At 31.9% G+C, this 20,611-nt stretch overlaps 1 protein-coding gene across 3 annotated transcripts in view; it reads right to left on the reverse strand.

The window, feature by feature from the left end:
• Positions 1-68: 68 nt before the first annotated feature.
• LOC149728658 (low-density lipoprotein receptor-related protein 6-like) overlaps positions 69-20,611 on the reverse strand; it is a 34,555-nt gene continuing 14,012 nt past the window's right edge. Inside the window, exons 7-31 of one of the 3 annotated variants that reach the window (XM_089888792.1) lie at positions 20,114-20,314; positions 18,466-18,634; positions 17,141-17,274; positions 16,932-17,067; positions 15,994-16,204; positions 12,588-12,821; positions 11,798-12,024; positions 11,220-11,410; positions 10,647-10,791; positions 9,799-9,995; positions 9,223-9,395; positions 8,794-9,003; positions 8,162-8,292; positions 7,574-7,723; positions 6,950-7,094; positions 6,607-6,730; positions 6,142-6,261; positions 5,493-5,663; positions 4,841-4,966; positions 4,288-4,371; positions 3,703-3,807; positions 3,050-3,153; positions 2,368-2,715; positions 1,946-2,064; positions 69-1,722 (exon numbers count right to left, since the gene is read on the reverse strand). In XM_089888792.1, coding sequence (XP_089744918.1) covers positions 1,044-1,722; positions 1,946-2,064; positions 2,368-2,715; positions 3,050-3,153; positions 3,703-3,807; positions 4,288-4,371; positions 4,841-4,966; positions 5,493-5,663; positions 6,142-6,261; positions 6,607-6,730; positions 6,950-7,094; positions 7,574-7,723; positions 8,162-8,292; positions 8,794-9,003; positions 9,223-9,395; positions 9,799-9,995; positions 10,647-10,791; positions 11,220-11,410; positions 11,798-12,024; positions 12,588-12,821; positions 15,994-16,204; positions 16,932-17,067; positions 17,141-17,274; positions 18,466-18,634; positions 20,114-20,314 — 4,634 coding nt within the window. In that variant the 3' untranslated portion in view covers positions 69-1,043. Of the gene's footprint in view, positions 1,726-1,945; positions 2,065-2,367; positions 2,716-3,049; positions 3,154-3,702; positions 3,808-4,287; positions 4,372-4,840; positions 4,967-5,492; positions 5,664-6,141; positions 6,262-6,606; positions 6,731-6,949; positions 7,095-7,573; positions 7,724-8,161; positions 8,293-8,793; positions 9,004-9,222; positions 9,396-9,798; positions 9,996-10,646; positions 10,792-11,219; positions 11,411-11,797; positions 12,025-12,587; positions 12,822-15,993; positions 16,205-16,931; positions 17,068-17,140; positions 17,275-18,465; positions 18,635-20,113; positions 20,315-20,611 lie in introns of all 3 variants that reach the window. The other 2 variants (XM_089888791.1, XM_089888793.1) reach the window with 2 other exon arrangements.

Below are 20,611 nucleotides of genomic sequence, written 5' to 3' on the forward strand. Positions count from 1 at the left end.
ACTCCCACATTTAAAAAATCCCTTTTTGCAAATAAAGTTCAAACAAATGCTAAACTAAACCATAAAAATAGTTAAAACCAAATTTATTTACATTCGTTGGGCAATTGCAAATCGTTCAGACATGATAACCAGGCACTAGAACAATGACCAGAGAGGTAAGAAGACTGATGTACACTTTACAAAAAAATCAATTTAAAAAGGCTCATGCTTATATGAATAATTGGCACGCATTCTATTCTACAGAAAATAGAAATAGAATAGAATTGGCACGCATAAAACAGCGGTAAAAAAAACGAAAAAAAGTGTTTTTTTTCGTCGTAAAAAAACTCAAAGGCTACCACTGCAAACTTTAAAATTCTAAGAAATGTAAAAGTGTACCTGAAAATCCTAAAACGTTTATGCGATTATTTTGTCAAGATAGTTGACCAGAACGACAGACAAACTTAATGTTTATACTGTACAATAAAAAAAACATGATTCGTTCGGAAGAATTGAAGTGCAGTATATACAAGATCAAATGCAAAGTTTCGTGTACCGCTGAAAATTTGATAACAAACAAAAAAAAGAATAAAATGCAAAAAAGTTGGCAACGACAGCGTTGGCAGAGGGTTCTATTGGTTTTGAAATGAAATAAAACAAAAAAATGGTAAAAACATTAAACATTCCCATCACAATAGGGAATTGGATTTATATACATGTTTCTGCAGTGTTGTTCGATCATGTTTTAGGTATTTGCCTGGCATTCTCTGACCTTTTAACTGGTAGCACTGTTTTTTGTGAGGAGTTATTTGACTGGGAGCACTGCTTTTGTGACAAGTTTTTCAACTGGTAGTACTGTTGTTTGTGTCGAGTTTTTTAACTGGGAGCACTGCTTTTTATGACAAGTTTTTCAACTGGTAGCACTGCTTTTTGTGACAAGTTTTTCAACTGACAGCACTGTTTTTTGTACCGAGTTTTTCAACTGGCAGCACTGCCTTTTGTGCAGAGGTTTTTAACTGGGAGCACTATTTTTTGTATTAAGTTTTTCAACTGGCAGCACTGCTTCATGAGGAATCTGTGGCTGGGGATGGCGGAGGGTTATAGATGCGAAAACTTCGCTCCGTTACTGATGGGGATGACCTCGGATTGAGTAAAACTGTGTCCGCATCATCTTCAGATCCTCCCTCCTCATCTTCCGTGACTCCCGATCCTGCAATGAGGTTTTCTGTGACGTCATTAGTGACATCATCATCAACCGTCTCATCTTCTTCGTCTAATGGATCGTCGGCCTCCGTCGTTTCACCGTGGGTGTAACAACATTCCGACATGTACTGGCTGCGTGGGGTTGGCGGGGGCGCGAATGGATCCGAATCCGAATTCAGATCCGATGAGAGGTAGGAGCGATGTGGAGGTCTTCGCCAGGAGCGCCCCCGGTGATTATAAGAGGGGGGGTAAGATGGTAGGGAGTCACCACCACAGGAGCAATCGTCGTCCTCGCATTGGTACGAGCTTGACGAGCTGCCATCTGGGTGTCTACATTGTGGGGGGTATTGATGGTAGCAGTGGTAACAACACTGATGGTGGTGGTAGGGGGGCGGGGGCTCATGCGGGACGCTTGAGTTCGTTGATGGGGGGCTTCGATTCGAACCCCCGTGTCTGTAACCCCGGTCTACGTCATCGCATGTGTCTGTGTTGCATGGGGTAGGGGGTGGAGGGTGATGGATTGGGTAGCGGTGCTGAGACCTTCTGTGTAAAAAAAAACAATTTAAATCAGTGTTTTTTTAGAAGTTTGTTAATTTTATTAACGACTTATAATAAATTTTCGAAAGTTTCTGCCATTTTTTGTTTAGTGCAATTATTTTTATAATTTTGGATTTTCTTTACAATTACCCAAAGCTTTTAATAATTTAAAAAAAAAAGATTTTTAAACCAATTTGAATTTTTTTTCCTGAATTTCAACGCTTACCTGTGTTTATATCCATTCTTACATCTATGGTGAGACCTTCCAGAATCAGTTGAATAAACCCTGTCCCCGCTTTTGGAGCCCGATCTCACTGTTGCAGGGGAGGGTGGGGGGTTGGTGGTCTGTGATGTAACAATCATTATTTATCAGCCACATTAAAATTTATGTTAGAAAAATATATTATTATTTTGTAGGTGGAGGGTTACAATGAATGTGATTTTGTAGGTAATATTTTTCTGTGCCATGTGAGTAACTGTGAGTGAGGTTTTTTTGTGCGGCTGACAATTTAGACAACCCATTAGCAACCACTGTGTTGGGGCAATGGGTTAAATCTGGCCTAAATCCCAGGTCCTCGACAAGGACCTCACCCAAAAAGAATAAAAAAGCAGAGTTTTCTACATTTATTTAAATAAAATTATACTCACCGGTGAGAAAACCTTGGCTTGTATGCTTGAACACCTTGATGCCCCTGGAACACAGGGACGATCCATAGAATGGCAATCCTTTGTATAATGGACGGGAAATTGCCAATTTGATGGGACCCCAAACCGGGAATTTGACCCCGATCTACTCCCGCTGGGGTGAAAGGAAAGGTTAATCGATGCTTTCCCCTTTGTTGACCCCTTTTTACGGCTCTGGTTGCCGTTAGTTTTTTGGTGGTTTACGACTTCAGTTGTGTCGGCACGCGACTGGATTTCTACGTTGACGGTGCAGTTGCCGTTCGTGTGCGGGGCGAACATGACAACCCCTTGCGGGTAACGAGAGTTGTGGGTCTGTTGGGGGGGAGGGGGGGTTATAGGAAATATTAAAATGGAATGCAAAATATTTTTGTGAAACAAAAGTGAATACAAAATATGCAAAATACAAATTTATCTATAACAATACAAAAATACCTAAAAATATTACAAAGCGTAATGGAACTTTTAAAAATAAAGATTAAATGAATAAAATCAGAATGTATAAAAAGGTCAGAAAAATAAGAAAATTGCACCACTCAAAATTTATCAAAGGGAATAAAACCAGAATATATAAAAAGTTCCAAAATGTCAAAATAACATATTTGAACTACTAACAAAACTACATGAAAAAACTAGAATAAGAACTTACCATGCAATGTCGTATAAAAAGACCAATTCCGAGCAGAACCACGCACCCACATACGATGCCAATCACTATAACCATTGAGTTGTCTTGATCATTACCGCCAATGACTGTTTAAATAGAAATCTTATAAATATAAAGTGGGTGGGGAGTGGTTAGAAAAGTGCTTATCGAACTTTCGGGTGAAAATTGATTTGGTTTTGGTGATTTTCCAGGTTTGTATTTTATATGAGTGAGGTCCTATGGCGAGACATGTGTTTTGGGGCTTGGGCCAGAATTGGCCAATTACTCCAAAAATTAACCCCAAAAAAATACGCCAAAACTATTTCAAAATTAACCTAAACTTCAAAATTATTTCAAAATTAACCCAAAGATTATTCCAAAAAAGACTGAAATATAGCTTCAGAAAATGTTTTTTTAACTTTTTTTTGTAAAAAGGTAGCTTCAAAAGCTTTTTTTCGTAAAAACATAGCTTTTTTAAACTTTTTTTGTAAAAATGTAGCTTCAGAAGTTTGTTTAAAAAAATTAAGTTTCGGAAATTTGATAAAAAAATGTGGTTTCAGAAATTCGTTTAGGAAATTTATTTTCAGAAATTGGTTTTTAAAATATTTAAGTTGAGACATAAAAATTGAGAAAAAGTGGGTAAGAGTTAGAGGTACCAGGAAGTTTATGAGCTTGGTTGCTCTTGTTGAAACTCTCAAGTCTTTTAAGAAGTTTTTGAAGAAGATACTCGTCGGTGACCACCAGCCTTCCTTCATTGAGAACTGGCAGGAGAAAGGAAGAAACAAAGAGGAGAAGAGTGTGAGAGAAAAATAGTGAGAAATTAGAAATGAAAAAATATTATTGAAAAAAAAGAGAATATGACCATATATAGTAGGGTAAGGGAAGATGGGACACCTTTTTATTCTATTTTCTCATCCCATTAGGTAGTAAACAAAGAACATTTAAAGATTATAAAACTGTATCCCCTTGATTTCCATAGACCGTAGTTAATTGTTTAAAGAGACATTAAACAGTATGGAAAAAATACCAATTCTTATTATATATACTATTTTGGTCATTCATAAAACTAATTTAAAAAAAACAAAACCCAAAAAATTTTTGTTTTTGATTTAAATATGTTTAAAATTCACATACGCTTCATTCCGAAACAAGTTGCCTGATTGAAACGTTTGATTTTAGGGTGTAGGATATAGCGGAATATTAATTACATATTAATTTATTAAAATACTTTTTTTTCTTACTTGGCTGACAGTTGGTGCAGTCACATGAGCTCCCTACTGCCACACACTGGCCAGATGGACACACCTTTAGGTTAGGTCCACAATCTAAAGAAAACGCTCAAATAATTAAAGACATGTATGTTTATTACTGGTAGCATAGAGTAAAACAAGCATGTTTACCAATACTACTTAGTACTCGTTACAACCAATTTGTTAACCCTAAAAGGCATCCCTACCATAAAAAGTACTCATGTATGTAACTTACTTCATTTCGAGTGGCCGGAAAACGAAAGTCGTTTTAACACGGGTGTATCATACACCTTGTGCCAGCTTACGAGTTACTATGTATGTTACTTTGTGGGTGATTATTATTTTTTTTTTCATGTAGGACTGAAAATCTGGACAACTCATTACTGACCACTGGGTTGAAGTAATTGCCGTTAAGTGTCTTGCCCAAGGACACATACGCCCACAGGGGTAGCCGTACAAGCCTTGAACCCATTACCTCTGGGTTAGAGACAGGCGCGCTAACCACTTTGCCAGGGTGCCAGACAAAGCCATATACACCACTTACCGCAATTCATTTCATCACTTTGCGAGATGCAATCATACGTTCCGTCGCAAATTTTTGACTGGTTGACGCACTGGGGCAAGACTTGAACCAAGTTATGGAGAAAGTTTCCTCTGTGTTGTAAATCTCCTGTGGTGAAAACAAAATATGATATAATATGTTGTATAGTAGGGTGGGGTAGGTTGGAACACCTTTGACACATAATATCCAAATATCCTGATTGTGTTTTAAAAAATTAACAACGGTTTATGGGAGTTGTGAGGATACAGTTTTAAAATTCATTGATTTTTTTGTTTACCAAATGGAACGAGGAAACAGAACTAAAAGGTGTCCCATCTTCCCCCACACTTTTTTCTAAAGAATGGCTGACAATTTAGAAAACCCATAAAAGTAACCAGTAGGTTTAAGCGACAATTTTGTTAATTTTTTTTTAAAATCAATTTTTCTTAAGTAATAATTGTAATTCTTTTAAAGTAGACCATTTAGACAACCCATAAGTGACCACTAGGTTTAAACAAGAATTTTTTTATTTTGTATCTAAAATAATAAATTTTTTGAAGATTTTAATTTGTTTTCTAAATTAGACAATTTAATTTAGATAACCCATAAATACCCACTGAGTTAAGCAAAACTATCGTTGTCCCGTAAAACTTACCTGCTTTGCATTCCACCTCGTAATCCTTACACGGCAATCTATTTGTCTCACAATTCATTTCATCGGAGGCATCTTCGCAATCATTCTCACTGTCACATTTCCAATTCATGGGAATACAAATCGATAAAGTTTTGCATCGAAAATAACCTGGACCACATGTCACTGGCTTGCCTAGAAAACATAATAACTTTTTTAAATTTTTTTGCTTAAATTTATATATATATATATAGCGATTGGAGAAAGGTGGGACACCTTTTCATTCTACTTTCTCGTCCCATTTGGTAGTAAACAAAAAACACAAGGTTTCTCACCTTCCACCACCCTACTATATATAATTTTATTTGTTTAACTTAGTACTTTTCAAACCGGGGGTCACGACCCTGCTTGTAGGGGACTCCAGGGGTCAAAGATAGCACACCAATTTTACACAAAGTACTGCGTAGTTTATACTATTAAGCTTAAAAACTTTTTGGCTATTTTACCCATTACCATAAAATGGTGTACTAAAAATTTGTTTAAATATTTTTTTTTTTTAAAGCAAAATTTATTAATAAACAGACAACAATAACAACAACAATTAATAAACAGACAACAATAACAACAACAATTAGGCCTAAAAAATAAACAAACAAAAAAACACAAAACTTACCACATTTGGAATCTTCTATCACAGCAAGATGCGTTGGGCACGAACACCGTGTCACCCCGGTAACTTGTGGCACGCAGATATGTGAACAACCCCCATTATCAGTGAAACATGGGTGTTGTACTGTGGAGGGGCATTGTTAACAAACAAAATAAATTCATAAAAAAAAAAAATGTTTTTAATAAATAAAAATAATGCTTCTAAAACGAAAAATAATGAAAAATAATACTTTTATGATAATCTGAAATGACAGGGTGACAGCTTAAACGATATGTGGTAGTTTAAAAAGAATTAAATTATTTTTTTGCATGTGTGAAATTTAATCTTGGCTAAACACATTTCAGAAAAAAATTTCATTAATTTCTCTGCTTGACTAAAGATAACACAAAAAAGTTTAAAAAGTAATAAAAAATAATATAAAACTTAACATAAAAATCCTAAAATTAATATAATGTTTCTATGTCTTACATCGGTCACCAAGATTGATAAGCTTGGCTGCAGCGATCGCTTTTAAGTTTCGGACTCGACTTTGGATAATTCGTCGATTTGAACCGTCGATTTTATTCGCTCCACTGATCACACCAACATCAATCTATGACATCATAATTAGCATTATTAAAAAAAAATTTTCTAAATTTAAAAGTCAAATTTTTTTTTCTATTTAAATTTTTATTTTACTAATAAGTTTGCCTCATACAAAAAAAAACTGGCTTTTAAAAAAAAGAATAGGCTTATACTCTACTTTATAAAAAATGACCAAAAATACATAAAAATCGCTAAAATAAATTTTAAAAAAACTTAAAATATGAACCTGAGAGTCCACCCAATAGATGGAATCACCAAACACAGCTAAACCAACTGGTTGACTTATACTGTTCTCAATAAGCGTGGTACGGTGGCTTCCATCGGTATTTGACCATTCTATAACCTCACGATCCGGATCAGACCAGTATAATCTGGTTTGGGTGAAAATAAGTTAAATAGAAAATTTAAAAAAAATTGTTTTCAATTTTTCTAAATAAAAATCACAGAAAAATTTTTTGGATTTTTTAATTTTTTAAAAATTACGAAAAATTTTGGATCAGAGCAGTTTAACCTGGTTTGGGTGAAAATGGGTTTAATGGAAAAAAAAAAAAGATTTTAATAAAAATTACAGAAAGTTAAGAATCAAACCAGTATATGTGGTCCATGAGAATTTTTTTTAATAAAATTGTATTACCAAATACGTTTGAATTTTCTGATTATAAATTACAAAAAATGCATTACTTTTAATATTGACTATTTTTAATGAAAAACATTAATGTACTAAACAAAAATATAAAATCCGATCGATAAAAAAAATAACTGAAAAAAAACAAGAAATCTATAAAAAAACAAATTCAAATTTAAATTTTTTTACAACTTTTTGCTAAAAAAAACTTATAAAAATTGTCACCTTTTAGACTGTGAGTCTACCACCATAGCTGAAACGTTGTGTAAATTATGACTGAATAATTCAATGCAATCAGATCCGTCTAAAGCAGATTGTAGAATCTTAAATCTGCATGACTTTGTGTCATGGCATGTGTTACTGAAGTATATGCGCCTGTGAAAAAAATAATTTTTATTCCTGATATTTTTTAACAAAAAAACTTTGTAACAGAATTTAAAAAAAAATGTCGCAAAAATTGGTCACTTAAATTATATATATAACTAATTTATTTAAATTTTTGTTTATTTTTTCATAATTTATTCATATTACTTGTTTAAGAATTTCTGAATTGGGGCAAACGCTTGGGTTTTTACAAGTTTTTGTAAACAAGGTATAATATATAATTTTAGAATGAATTTATGAAAACAATCAATCGTTAAATTTATTAATTTAATTAAATTCTATCGAAAAGTAGGGTGGCAAATGCCACCGAACTCAAATTGTTAATTTCTGTAGCAAATATTTGTTTAACAGATTTTACATTATGTGGCAAATGCATTTTGCCACCGTAAATTTCTATGACCAAAAACCAAGCAATACGAATCAGCTTACCCTTTCATGGAGTCTATTGTAATTTTCCTTGGCATAATATCAATGTATTTTCCATTTCCCACCCCTTGTGCATTGAGTTTACCAGATAATACAGTCCCAATCATGGTCCCATTTAAATTCATCATTTGGATCTAAAATATGTTTGCATTAGATATGTGTACAGGAATATGGTAGTTATTCCATAGTTCTCTGGCAAAAAATTGTGAAAATCTACACCTCGTGCCAGCTTACGAATTACCAAGTTTGTTACTTTGTGGGTGATTATATTTTAGACTTTTTTTAGTTTTTTTGATGTGTGGCTGATAATTTGGACAACCCATTAGTAACCACTGGGTTGGAGCAATTGCCGTTAAGTGCCTTGCCCAAATACGCCTACAATGGTAGCAAAGACATTATAAAAGAAAACGGCACCGTGGCTCAGTGGTTTAGGCGCCTGCATCGTAAACGACGAAAACCAAAGTGTCACTGGTTTTATGCTTGGCGACGATACTAACACGATCGGCGTATGTGTCCTTGGGCAAGTTGCGGCACCAGTCGCACAAAGGACTTAATGGGCCAAATCTGGCCTAAATCCCAGGTTCTTGAGAAGGACCCCACCCATAAAGAATAAAAAAATTAAAACAAAAACTTACGGAGTTTGACAAAGAGTCTGTCCAGTACAAATGCCTTGTGTAAGGTTCCACAGCTAAATCATGGGGTCGATTTGACCCGTTTGAACCCCTATTTGCGACGAGAACTCTCGCATCTGTGCCATTGTCTCGGCAACTCTTTATTTCACCGGTGGCGCAGTCGATCCAGTATATTGTGCGTTCTATTGGGTCGTAGTCAATTGAGCAGGCATCCTGAAGAGGTAAAATTTACCATTTTTAACTTACATAAATGAAATTTACCTTTTTTTTTAATTTAAACAATTTTTTTATATTAAATTTTAAATTTATTTTTACTTTTTTAAATTTTAGTTTTGAATTTAAACTTTAAAAAAAAAATTATTCAAGAAAATTGTTATTCATTCATTCATTCATTCGGTTGGTTGGTTGATTGATCGATTGATTTTAAATTACCTTCAGCCCTTTAATGGGTAACACGGCATCAGGCGTTGGTTTTGCATTCTCGTCGTAAACTGCTCGCTGGTCAATCTCAGCCCCGGGAATTACCCCTAGGACCCCTTCGGAGGATTCGAACACAATACGAGAAATATATGAAGTCTGGCTCACCAATAGGAAATTTAATGGGGCTGGGAAGTAAATGAATGAAATTTATGACTGTTTTGTATATTAGTTAAAAATAAATATTGTTTTTACTGGTATTGAAGGTATTTTTTATCTGATAACAATTTTTTGTAGAACTTTTTTGGGTAAAAAAACGTCATATTTTTATTAGTCAAATGAGAGAAACCAATTTATGAATGTTTGCTTTTTTTCTGAATTTTATCCGAAAAATTAGAAAGTAATTCTGAAAGTAAAATGTTAATTTTTGTTTTTTTTTGTTAGAAAAATTAGAAAGCAGTTTTAAAGGTAAAATATTAGTATGTAAAACAATTAACAAAAATTAAAAAAAACTTTTTTAAAAAGAAAGGAAAAGTATGTAAATCTATTTTTTAGATGTTTAATATGAATGAATTTTGAATTAGTTCTTACCAACACATGAAGAATTATCCAATAGATTTAACGTGTAATGGGCAGGGCACTCGCAAGTGTAGTTTCCCCCTGGAAGACTTAAACATAGGTATTGGCACCCCCCGTTATCACGTGAACATGATGTGACACCGATTTGACGTGATGCGTGAAACACCAACATATCATCAATGGAACCGAGACCAGTCTCTATTATTCTCCTGTGAAACGGAAATTTACAGAAAATTTACGGGAAAAATATTAAATGCAGAATTTTCGTGGAATTAAATAATTTTTGGAAAATTAATAAAAGTTTTTGTATTTCAAAATAAAATATATGATTTTTCAAGATTTAGACGTTTAAATATGCTAGGATATGCCCAATTTTATATTACAACAAACAAATATACTAAAAGTCTCGGTAACCGTGACCTAAAATTTGCCAACCGTGGCCAAAATATCTCATGGCGTGTCATGCTGTAGGATCTTAACCATACAGAATGAAATTCATAAAAATCCACCAAAAATACAAAAAATCCTATTTAAAAAAAAAAAGAAAATTCTAAAAAATCCTAAAAATCCCTACATTTCTGACCTACTTAATCTATGCAATTTATTAGATAAGACCTCCAGGATAAAAATATATAAAATCCACCAAAAAATACCAAAATTATAATTTCTGACCTGCCCGCTCCGTGCAATTTATTTGACAGAACCTCACTCATACAGAATAAAAATTCAAAAATTCCACCAAAAAATACCAAAATTATAATTTCTGACCTGCTTAATCTGTGCAATTTATTAGATAAGACCTCCAGGATAAAAATATATAAAATCCACCAAAAAATACCGAAATTATAATAATTTCTGACCTGCTCGCTCCGTGCAATTTATTTGCTCTTTGTATGGTCTTCTGTTTGCTATCTGCCCAATACACATGTTCTCCATATAATGTTAAACTTGAAATAACATTTCCTGGTTCGTCAGCTACATTGATTACTTCAATCAAGTTTCTGCCTGTTCATAAAATGCGCAATATATTAAAATTGCAAAAAATGTACATAGAAAATTATGAAGTTTAAGAAAAAAACAAATATATAATTAAAAAATAATAAAATGCGCAAATATATTAAAATTGCAAAAAAATCCTTTCCAGTTACAATCTGTACATCAAGAATTATGAAGTTCAAAAAATGTCAAATGTTTAAACAATAGTAAAAAATGCAAGTAGTAAATATGCAATCAAATCTTTTTCATTCTCTCAGATTTATAAATTAATTTTTTAAATTTTTAAATTACCAATTTTTACAGTTTTTAAAGTTTTTTCCTAGTCTTAAAACATTCCCTCCAGAAAATTGTTTAAAAAAATTTAACCTAATTTTCCATAAAAATGATAAATTCCCTCATAAAGACCATAACTTAACCTGTATAACCACAATACCTACCTTCCATATCGGAAGACATGATCATATTACTGTCATAATCCACCCAATAAATTCTTCTATCCTCGTAATCTATAGTAAGGGAACTAGCGCGTCCAACGTCCCCGATTTGTGTCAATCGTACCACGTTGGAACCATCCAGATTTGCGCGTTTTATGCACGTGTCTGTGCCCCACTCTGACCAGTATATGTACCTGTTTAAAACATGTTTGGAATTTCGTTAAAAAAGTTTAAAAATGTTTTATCAGAAAAAATTGAAATAATTTTTTTAACAAACTAGCTTTAGAAGCAGCTTTTAAAAATACTTTTATACAAGTATTGTTTTATTACAAAATAAAAACAGTTTTAATGTATTTTTAAATGTATTTTTTTATAAACTAGAAAATAATTTGAAAAAAAAATATATAAATGAAAAAATGAATACAAAAGAACTGAAAACACATTTTTAAATAGAAATTTTCGAACCCAAACATACTTTTTAACAAAACAGAAAGAAAAAAAAAAGAAAAAAAATTTCTTAACAACAAATTATCAATCAATACAAAAAAAAATATTTTTTTTTAAATAGAAATTCTCTTCACCCATTGGCTGGATCCATGGCGATACACGCAGGTGAATCCAATCCCTGCCATATGATTGGTCGCCTGCTTGTCCCGTCCATACGAGCAACTTCGATCCGATTGGCTTGAGCGTCAGCCCAGAACACATTGCGTCCGATCCAGTCAACCGCGACCCCTTGTAAGATCTCTATGCCGATATCTATGAATCTCTCAACGTTGGACCCGTTCATAAAAGCACGCGAGATTGTCTGAAAAAAAGTTAGAAAAAAATGAAAAATTAAATAAATAATTTTTTTCTTATCGGAAAAAAAATTGGAAAAATAAAAAAGGAAAAAAATCATTTTTCTGTGGATAACAAAAATAATATTGTTTCTTAGAGTTAGGTCTATAGATTGCTACAGGTGTGCAGAGCAGGTTTGCTACTTCTGGGATAGAAAAAGAGTGTTTTTGTGTGTTTTTTACGGTTTACAATTGTAAAGGTTAAATTTTTAGTGAATATTAGGTTTGATAGAAATTACATTCTGTTGAGTTTAAAGTATTCATAATTTCGAATCGGGGTTTCCAACTCTATGATACAGGGGCAAGTGATTTCTTTATATGGCTCTGAAATTGCCCATAATATTACATGTACTATGTGTAGGGTATACCCAATGCATGTAATAAAATTCTATTCTACATGGGTGAGGTCCTACAGCGTGACACGCCATGGGACATGAAATTTAGGCAAAAGTTTGCCCATTACCTCATTGTTATAGAGAAAAGTGTACAAAAAAGTCATGACATTTGTCTTTTTAATACATATAAAACGTACCATGTCTCTTGTATTTGTCCAATACACCATACTATCATCTACTGAGAAATCAAGTAAGTAAGCTTCAACGGGTTTGTTGAATGGAAGGGACTTGTCGTTTTGTGCAGTGTCGAGAGAAATCTCTTTAATTCCGCCAACTTTTGGTAGTGAATAGAGAAGGTAAGCTTCAGGTACCACGCACTGGTGACTGTTGATCGCTAATTCGAGACCAGTTGGGCAACTGCACCTCGGACCCTGGGGTAGAAAAAACAGTATTAGTTTTTATTTTTTAAATTAATAAAAAAAAAAAAAATTTTTACAAACTGCTAATAAAATGCCATTAAAAATGCTAGTAATTTTATTTTTATTGTCGCTATTTTTTACAAACTGTTAATTAATGTTGTAAAAAAAGCTAGTAAAGTTTTTTGAGTGGGGAAAAAAACACAATATTAATATTTTTTTCTAAAAAAAAAAAAATCGCTTTTTTTGCAAACTGGAAATAAAATTTGAAACAAGATTAAAAAAACTTTTTTTAAATGCACAAAATAGGATTTTTAGCACAGGAAACATAATATAAAACATAAACTTTAAAAAAATTTAATCTTTTCTCGGAGGGATAACCTGAAACAACAAAACCAGTGATGCATGACAATGCTGGGTGTGCGAATATGAAGTAATCTGATTAAGAGCAATTATTTACACCTCTTCTTCAAAACAAAGCAAATAACAAGTCACCCACAATGCCAGTGTTGCCAGGTTATTATTTACAGTGTTGCCAGACTATTTTTTGCAGTGCTGTCAATTAGTTTTACAGTGTTACTAATTATTTTTTACAGTGTTGTCAGATTATTTTTCAAGTGTTGCTAAATTATTTTTTACAGTGTTACCAGATTGTTTTTACAGTGTTGCCAGATTGTTTTTACAGTGTTGCCAGATTGTTTTTACAGTGTTGCCAGATTGGTTTTACAGTATTGCCAGGTTATTTTTTACAGTGTTGCTCAAATATGTTTTACAGTGATGCAAGATTATTTTTTACCTTGTTGCCAGAATACTTTTACAGTGTTGCCAGATGCTAATGTAAACATTTTATCAGTGTTTTTGAAAATAGTAAAACCAATTTATTTTCATTTTATTTAATCTATTACGTATTTTCAACATAAAATTGAAATTTTACAGTTACTAAAAAATAATATCAAAATAAATACAACCATTTTTCTTACATATATTTCCGCCAGAAAAGAATAAAAATCCCACCACAAAAAAAATCCAAATTTAGCATAAATTATATATTTCCCGCCCTGCGGTCTAACAGGGTGTTGGTAATAGGTTTGTTCCTGTTTGGTCACAAGCCACTCCACGTGTAATAACAACACACAAAAATAGGCCGCATTAAGCCACAGTTGGCGGCTGAAAGCAACAGCAAATCAAAACATAACCCCTACGCAAGATAGGTCACAATTTTGACTAAAATCTGGATGTTGTTGTGACATATGGACATTAAAAAGGAAAAAAAATTAATTGTCAATTTTAAAAATTTTAATATGTTTTTTGTGTAGTGTTTTAAGTCAGTTAATTTTGTAATTTTAATATTGTTTTTTTTAAGTAATTGGTAAAAAAAAATTTGGGGGCATTTTTCTGTAAAGCTATTCTAATATAGCAGTATTTTTAATTGAGAAATACCTTCAATTTTAATCAATCCAGCAAGGTATTTAACATAAGGTGTCTGACTGCGGTGTTCTGACACTGGTTGGATACTCTCATAAAAGACTAAAATGGGCTTTCTGGGGGTAATGGGCCAAATCTGGCCTAAATCCCAGGTCTTTGACAAGGACCTCACCCATAATGAATAAAAACAGTAAATAACTAACATATTATACATGGAAAAATTTAAAATTTATACACTTTAATACCATATTCAGAGGGTACTAGGCCAATCTTAATATAAATTAATGCAATATAAGCGAAAAAACCCCCCACATAAAATAAATCACTACAATTGCGCGCCGGTTAAACGTTATCAACTGTATTTGTAAACTAACTCATGGTTTACAAATATACATTGATAACAAACTAGATAAGAAAACGGGAAATTTCCTGACTTATTTAGAAAAGCTATACCCTAACAGCCCATTTTTACCTAATTTTTAAAACATGGGTGACATCACAGTTTCACATATGTTTTGCACTCTATAAGCAGTTTTACCCTTATGTTAGTCGTTTATTCAAAGAAGTAGTCAAATTATACACCATTTGCCACATTAATTAATATGGTTTCTAATGTTTGACAACTATGGGACAATATGTGTAACTGCATTTTAACAATGTCACCTATAATTCACTAAAAAATGTAAAAACGAGAAATTTATAAATATGATTATAGACGGTCACCAATTTTCATAAACTACAAAATATAATGCTCAAAAAATAGAATGGGTAATGAAAAATAATAATTTTGTGCTATTATAAAAAAAATCACTTTTGTGTTTATGAATAAAAAATTATAACTAGTTCAATTTTTAGCTTAAAACCGCAACAAAAAATTCTTATTTTCATTAAAACGGAAAAAATTAAGCTTATTTGATCGGAAAAAAATGTGTGGACACACAAGTATTTCACCCTTCAACTGTTTTTGCATCACAAAAGCTATTATGATGTAACTATTCTCTGTGGATTAGTATTTAAACATGTAAAATTTTGAATTTATTATTTCATATTTTTGTTGTATTTTCTTCTTTTTTATATACTTTTTAATAATTTTCAAATTTCATTGTATAAATATTTTTTAATAATTTTATCTTTTTAATAATTTTTCAATTTTGTTTTAATATACAATTTTTATTTTTTTTAATACGTTCTTTTTTTACTGTTATTTTAATGAACAGTGAATACATAAAGTGTGATTGATTATGTTTTCCATATAATTAAGACAGATAGCTGTATATGGACCATAAATAATAATTTGCACGAATTATGATGTATATGCTCATTATACGGGCAAGTTTTGTGGTTTTACAAAAATCCAAATTTTCTTTTTCACTTTCGTGCTAACTCAAATACAGTATTTTCAAATCCAGAGCATATTATTAAGCTAAACGATCTATCGAAAAAACTAAACTTGGTTTTATAGTACAAGATACGAAGAGTGGCTTAAATAGTTACTTTACTAAATAGTTCTATTTTCTTTATTATAAAAAAAATAAAAAAAAGTTAAAACAGATTATGCAAAGCTTTTGAATTTAACCCAAACTTAAAAAGATAAAAACTATCTATAAAAAAATACTAAAATAAACCCACTAAAACACAATTTACTAAATAAACATAAAGAAAGTGCCTTCAAATAAGTTAAAACCCACAAAAATAACCCCTGAAAGATCGCCGAAAAGGATTAAAACCCCCACCCCACCAAAAAAATCACACAAATACTTACCTCTGGTGTATATAGACACAAATGTGAGCAACCCCCGTTATTTCTTGCACAAGGATTAGTTCCTGGTAAAGGTGTCATACCAGTGGCCTTCACCCCCATTAGGTTTGGAAGTTGATCTATGAGTATTTCCCTGGATCTCGGATCACCAATTCGCATTCGTTCAATTCTTCTCCTTTGCCAGTCAGCCCAGTAGAGATAGTTGCCAAGAATGCTGTTTTAAAGTTTAAGGCTGGGTTTAGTAGTCTAAAATGGAAAGCAATATATACATTATAGTAGGGTGGGGGGAGGAGACCCTTTTTATTCTATTTTTTGTCACATTTGGTAATAAACAAGGAACATTCAAAGAAATATAAAACCGTATCCTTACAACTTTTATAGATCGTTGTTATTTGTTTAAAACACGATCAGGATATTTGGATATTATGTGCTAAAGGTGTCTCATCTTCCCTCACCCTACTATATATAATAATGTGGGATAAGATGGGATACTGTAGGCACCTAAATCCCAAACTTTATTGTTGTTTTTTTACAAAAAAAAAAAAAAATTTTTACAAAAAACAACAATCTTTTAGTGTCCTGTGGTCAAATTAAATATATAACATCCGTGTATTTTTATACACCACAGACATATGGTGTATTTATACACCTCATGCTCACTGTCAAGGTATAACATAGGTGTCTTCTTATACACTAGACACACATGGTGTATTCAAACACCTCATGCTCACTGCCAAGGTATAACATAGGTGTATTCTTATACACCTGACACACAAGTTATAACATAAGTGTCTTCTTATAAACCAGACATACATGGTGTATTCATACACCTCATGCTCACTGCCAAGTTATAACATGGGTGTATTCCTATAAACCAGACATACATGGTGAATTTTTACACCTCATGCTTAAACAGAACAAGAAAAAATATAAATAAATACCTGAATCCAAATATGTGTGGTATCTTCCCAGACACCAACATCTTCCTCTGTGTCCCGTCAAGCTTGATCCGCTCAATCTTATCGAGCGATGCGTCGGCCCAATACAGCCAGCCATGGGTGTGGTCAATTGCTAAACCTGGTGGAATAAAATAGAAACAAAACTTTAAAAATGATCACTAATCTAAAAAAAGGTAATAAAATCAAATTACCGTTTGGCCATTTTAGGTGTTTTCTTACAAACAAAATTCTGTTTGTGCCGTCCATTTCGACACGTTCTATCTTGGGGTTTTCTCCCCAGTCGGTCCAGTAGAAATAGCCAGCAGTTGGATCGACCACGATTGCTCTATGTAAAAAAAATATTTTAGAAAAAAAAAATATATATATATATATATGTTTTTACAGAACTTTCCTACAAAAATTAATTTGGTAAAATTATATGTTTTTGACCATTTCACAAAAAGTATTTTAGTAAAAAAAAAAATATATATATATATGTTTTTACAGAACTTTCTTACAAAAATTAATTTGGTAAAATTATATGTTTTTGACTTTTTCACAAAAAGTATTTTAGTAAAAAAACATATTTTTTGGAATTTTTTTTTACGAACTTTGAACAAAAAATTTTTTAAACAGTACTGACTAGTTTGGTACGCGTACCGTCCAAAGAATGCTACTTTTAAGTATATTATCATTCGTTATGCTAAATATAATAAAAAAATAAAAAAGGAAATAGTGAAATTTACAAAAACAATGTTAAAATAAAATTCCAAAATTGTACGCCAGCGCTTAACAACACAGCTGTGATAATAACATGGGGGTAAAATTGAGGGCAATAAATTTAAAAACTGGCAATAAATTTTAGCCTATGATGTCATAAAGGAAGTTATGATGTCATAGGATTTGGATCAGTAGAACTGCTTGTGGTTCATTTTTTTTTTGTACTTAAAAGTTAATATTTTATAAACTAACACGGCTGTTCTGTTTTATACAACTGGTGCCGATTTTGTTAACACAAAAATAAATATGGGCAATTGTTTTGGAATGATTTAATTTTTAGTTTACAATTTAGAAGCTGACAATTTAGACAACTTCTGTAAAGAACCTATATAAAAAAAACAACTTATATTTATATATATAAAGAAAAAAACAAGGATGTTTTGTTTTATAGACCTCTTGCCCGCTTACAAGTTACCACATAAATATCTAACAAAAAAACATTTAAATTCACAATTTTGTTTTATTTCAAAAAAAAACAACACAAATGTTTTGTTTTATACACTTTTTGCCTACTTACAAGTTACCACATAAAAACTAACATAAATTATATAAAATCAATTTTTTTTTAATAACACGAATGTTCTGTTTTGTACACCTTTTGCCCGCTTGGAATTTACCACAAAAAATAACTAGCAAAAATCATTCAAAATCACAATTTTATTTAAAAAAAAAATTATAACTTAAATGTTTTGTTTCATACACCTCTTGCCTGCTTACAAGTTACCACAGAAAAAAACAAAACAAAAAATAAAATCACCTTGGTTCGTCAATCTCAGTTTCGATAAGAATTCTACGGGATGTCCCATTAAGCCGTGCCACTGCTACATAGTTTCTACCCGTATCTGTCCAATACAAGTTCCTTGCAACCCAATCTATTGCCATGCCATCAGACTGCTCCAAGTTTTCTGTGATAATTGCTTCAGAACCTGAAAAAAAGACCCAGGTTAAAAATGGTGTTTAAATTATTAAAAATATGGGTGATATTTAAAAAAAAACAGTTACACTCATAGTTGGAAAATAGTTTTAACAAAATTTGGGGTGACATTGTTAAAATACAGTTACACTCATAGTTGTAAAATATTTTAACAAAATCTGGGGTGACATTGTTAAAATACAGTTACACTCATAGTTGTAAAACATTTTTAACAAAATCTGGAGTGACATTATTAAAATACAGTTACACTTATAGTTGTAAAATATTTTAACAAAATCTTGGGTGACATTGTTGAAATACAGTTACACTCATAGTTGTAAAAACTAGGGAACCTCATTTATTAGAGCAAAAATTAATGCATGTCAAACCATATAATTACTAAAGTTGAAGAATTGTCTATACTAGTAATGTTTTGTATTTAAATCTAATTACAAAACACAATTAGTCACTATAAGTTTAAAGGCATACAAATTTTTAGGCCTTTTTATGACTAATGCCAGTCCTACTTTGAGTTAGTCAAAGGTATTTTTAAGCCCTATTATAGAGTCCAAAATTTTTCATGCTAACTTGTTATAAAATAAATCGAAACATGTTTTCCAGACACAAAACATTCGCGTAATAACAAAGTTATTTTAACATGGGTGGGGTTCATATGCGTGACCATTACATGTCAAGTTGAGTGTTAAATTTCATGATTTTCAATACAAAAGTGGAAAAAGAGAAATGTCTGTATTGTGCAATTAACGTTCCATTAAAACAAGTAATGGGATAGTATATTAGAAAAAAATGTTGTTGTAATATTTAGAAGTTTTTTTTTTGTTTTTTACTTTTGGTAAAAAAATTGTTAAAGTTTTTTTGAAAAAAAATTGTTAAAGTTTTTATGAAAAAAAAAATTGTTACAGTTTTTTTTTGGTAAAGAAAATTTTGTTAAAGTTTCAAAAAAAAAACTTAAAAAGTAAAAAATTTAAAGTTTTTTTGTACCAATGGTTCATTTACCATCTGGCCAAACATCAGCAGGGTAATTCTATTTCTAATATTACGTAACACCTGGTAGATACACCAGCAGAACAAGCAAAAAGGTGTGGCAACACATTGTTTAAAAAGCTGTGACAACTGATTAAAAATCTAAATTTTCAAAAAAATCTTAAAAATGTAAATATTCAAAATACAAGTTACGATTACCGTACAGAAAATACACCAAATGCCTAACCCAAACTGCTCAAATCATGATTGTATTTAGCACTATAGGTTACACACCATAACATACACCATAAGACATACTTTCTAAGTTTCTATACTATACGAGTGAGGTCCTAAGTCAGGTCACTGCATGGGAGTTGAAATTTGGCCAAACCTGGCCCATTAACCTATACCTTTATACTTAAATTTAAAGCATTTCTGTTACCAGTACCTTAAGACAAAAAATTTTTTTTGTACTTTAGACAGAAAAACGTTCTTTACATAGAAATACCTGTGCCGTTAAGATGACATCTGAGAATTGCTTTTCTGTCTTCATCCGTCCAGTACACAAACTTATCCACTGGGTCGTAATCCACTGTGACTGCATTCAGCACTGTCTTTACAGGCAGTAGTACATCCGTATGGTCATCAGTGTCGAGCGAAATCATTCGAATGTCTGTTCTTCGTGCAAGCAGAAGGATCTGGTCTGGACCTATGAAATAAAAATTATTGAAACACACACACACTAACAGTGGCGCAGTCAGGGGGTTTCGGGGGTCGTGACCCCTTTTTAAACCCCCCAAATAATGTTTCTTAAAAAAATTTTAAAAAAAATTTAATTTTTTTCATTAAAACCTACCCCTTATTTTTTTTTTGGCTGCGCCACTGCACATACACACATATATATATATATATATATATATATATATATTATATAGAAATACTTTTTATAGAGGGATACAATGAGCATTGATTCTGATGGCTTTTCCTATATATTTTTCAGGTTTTA

This window comes from Ciona robusta, chromosome 11 (genome assembly GCF_009617815.1).
Source record: "Ciona robusta chromosome 11, ASM961781v2".
Lineage (NCBI taxonomy): Eukaryota > Metazoa > Chordata > Ascidiacea > Phlebobranchia > Cionidae > Ciona > Ciona robusta.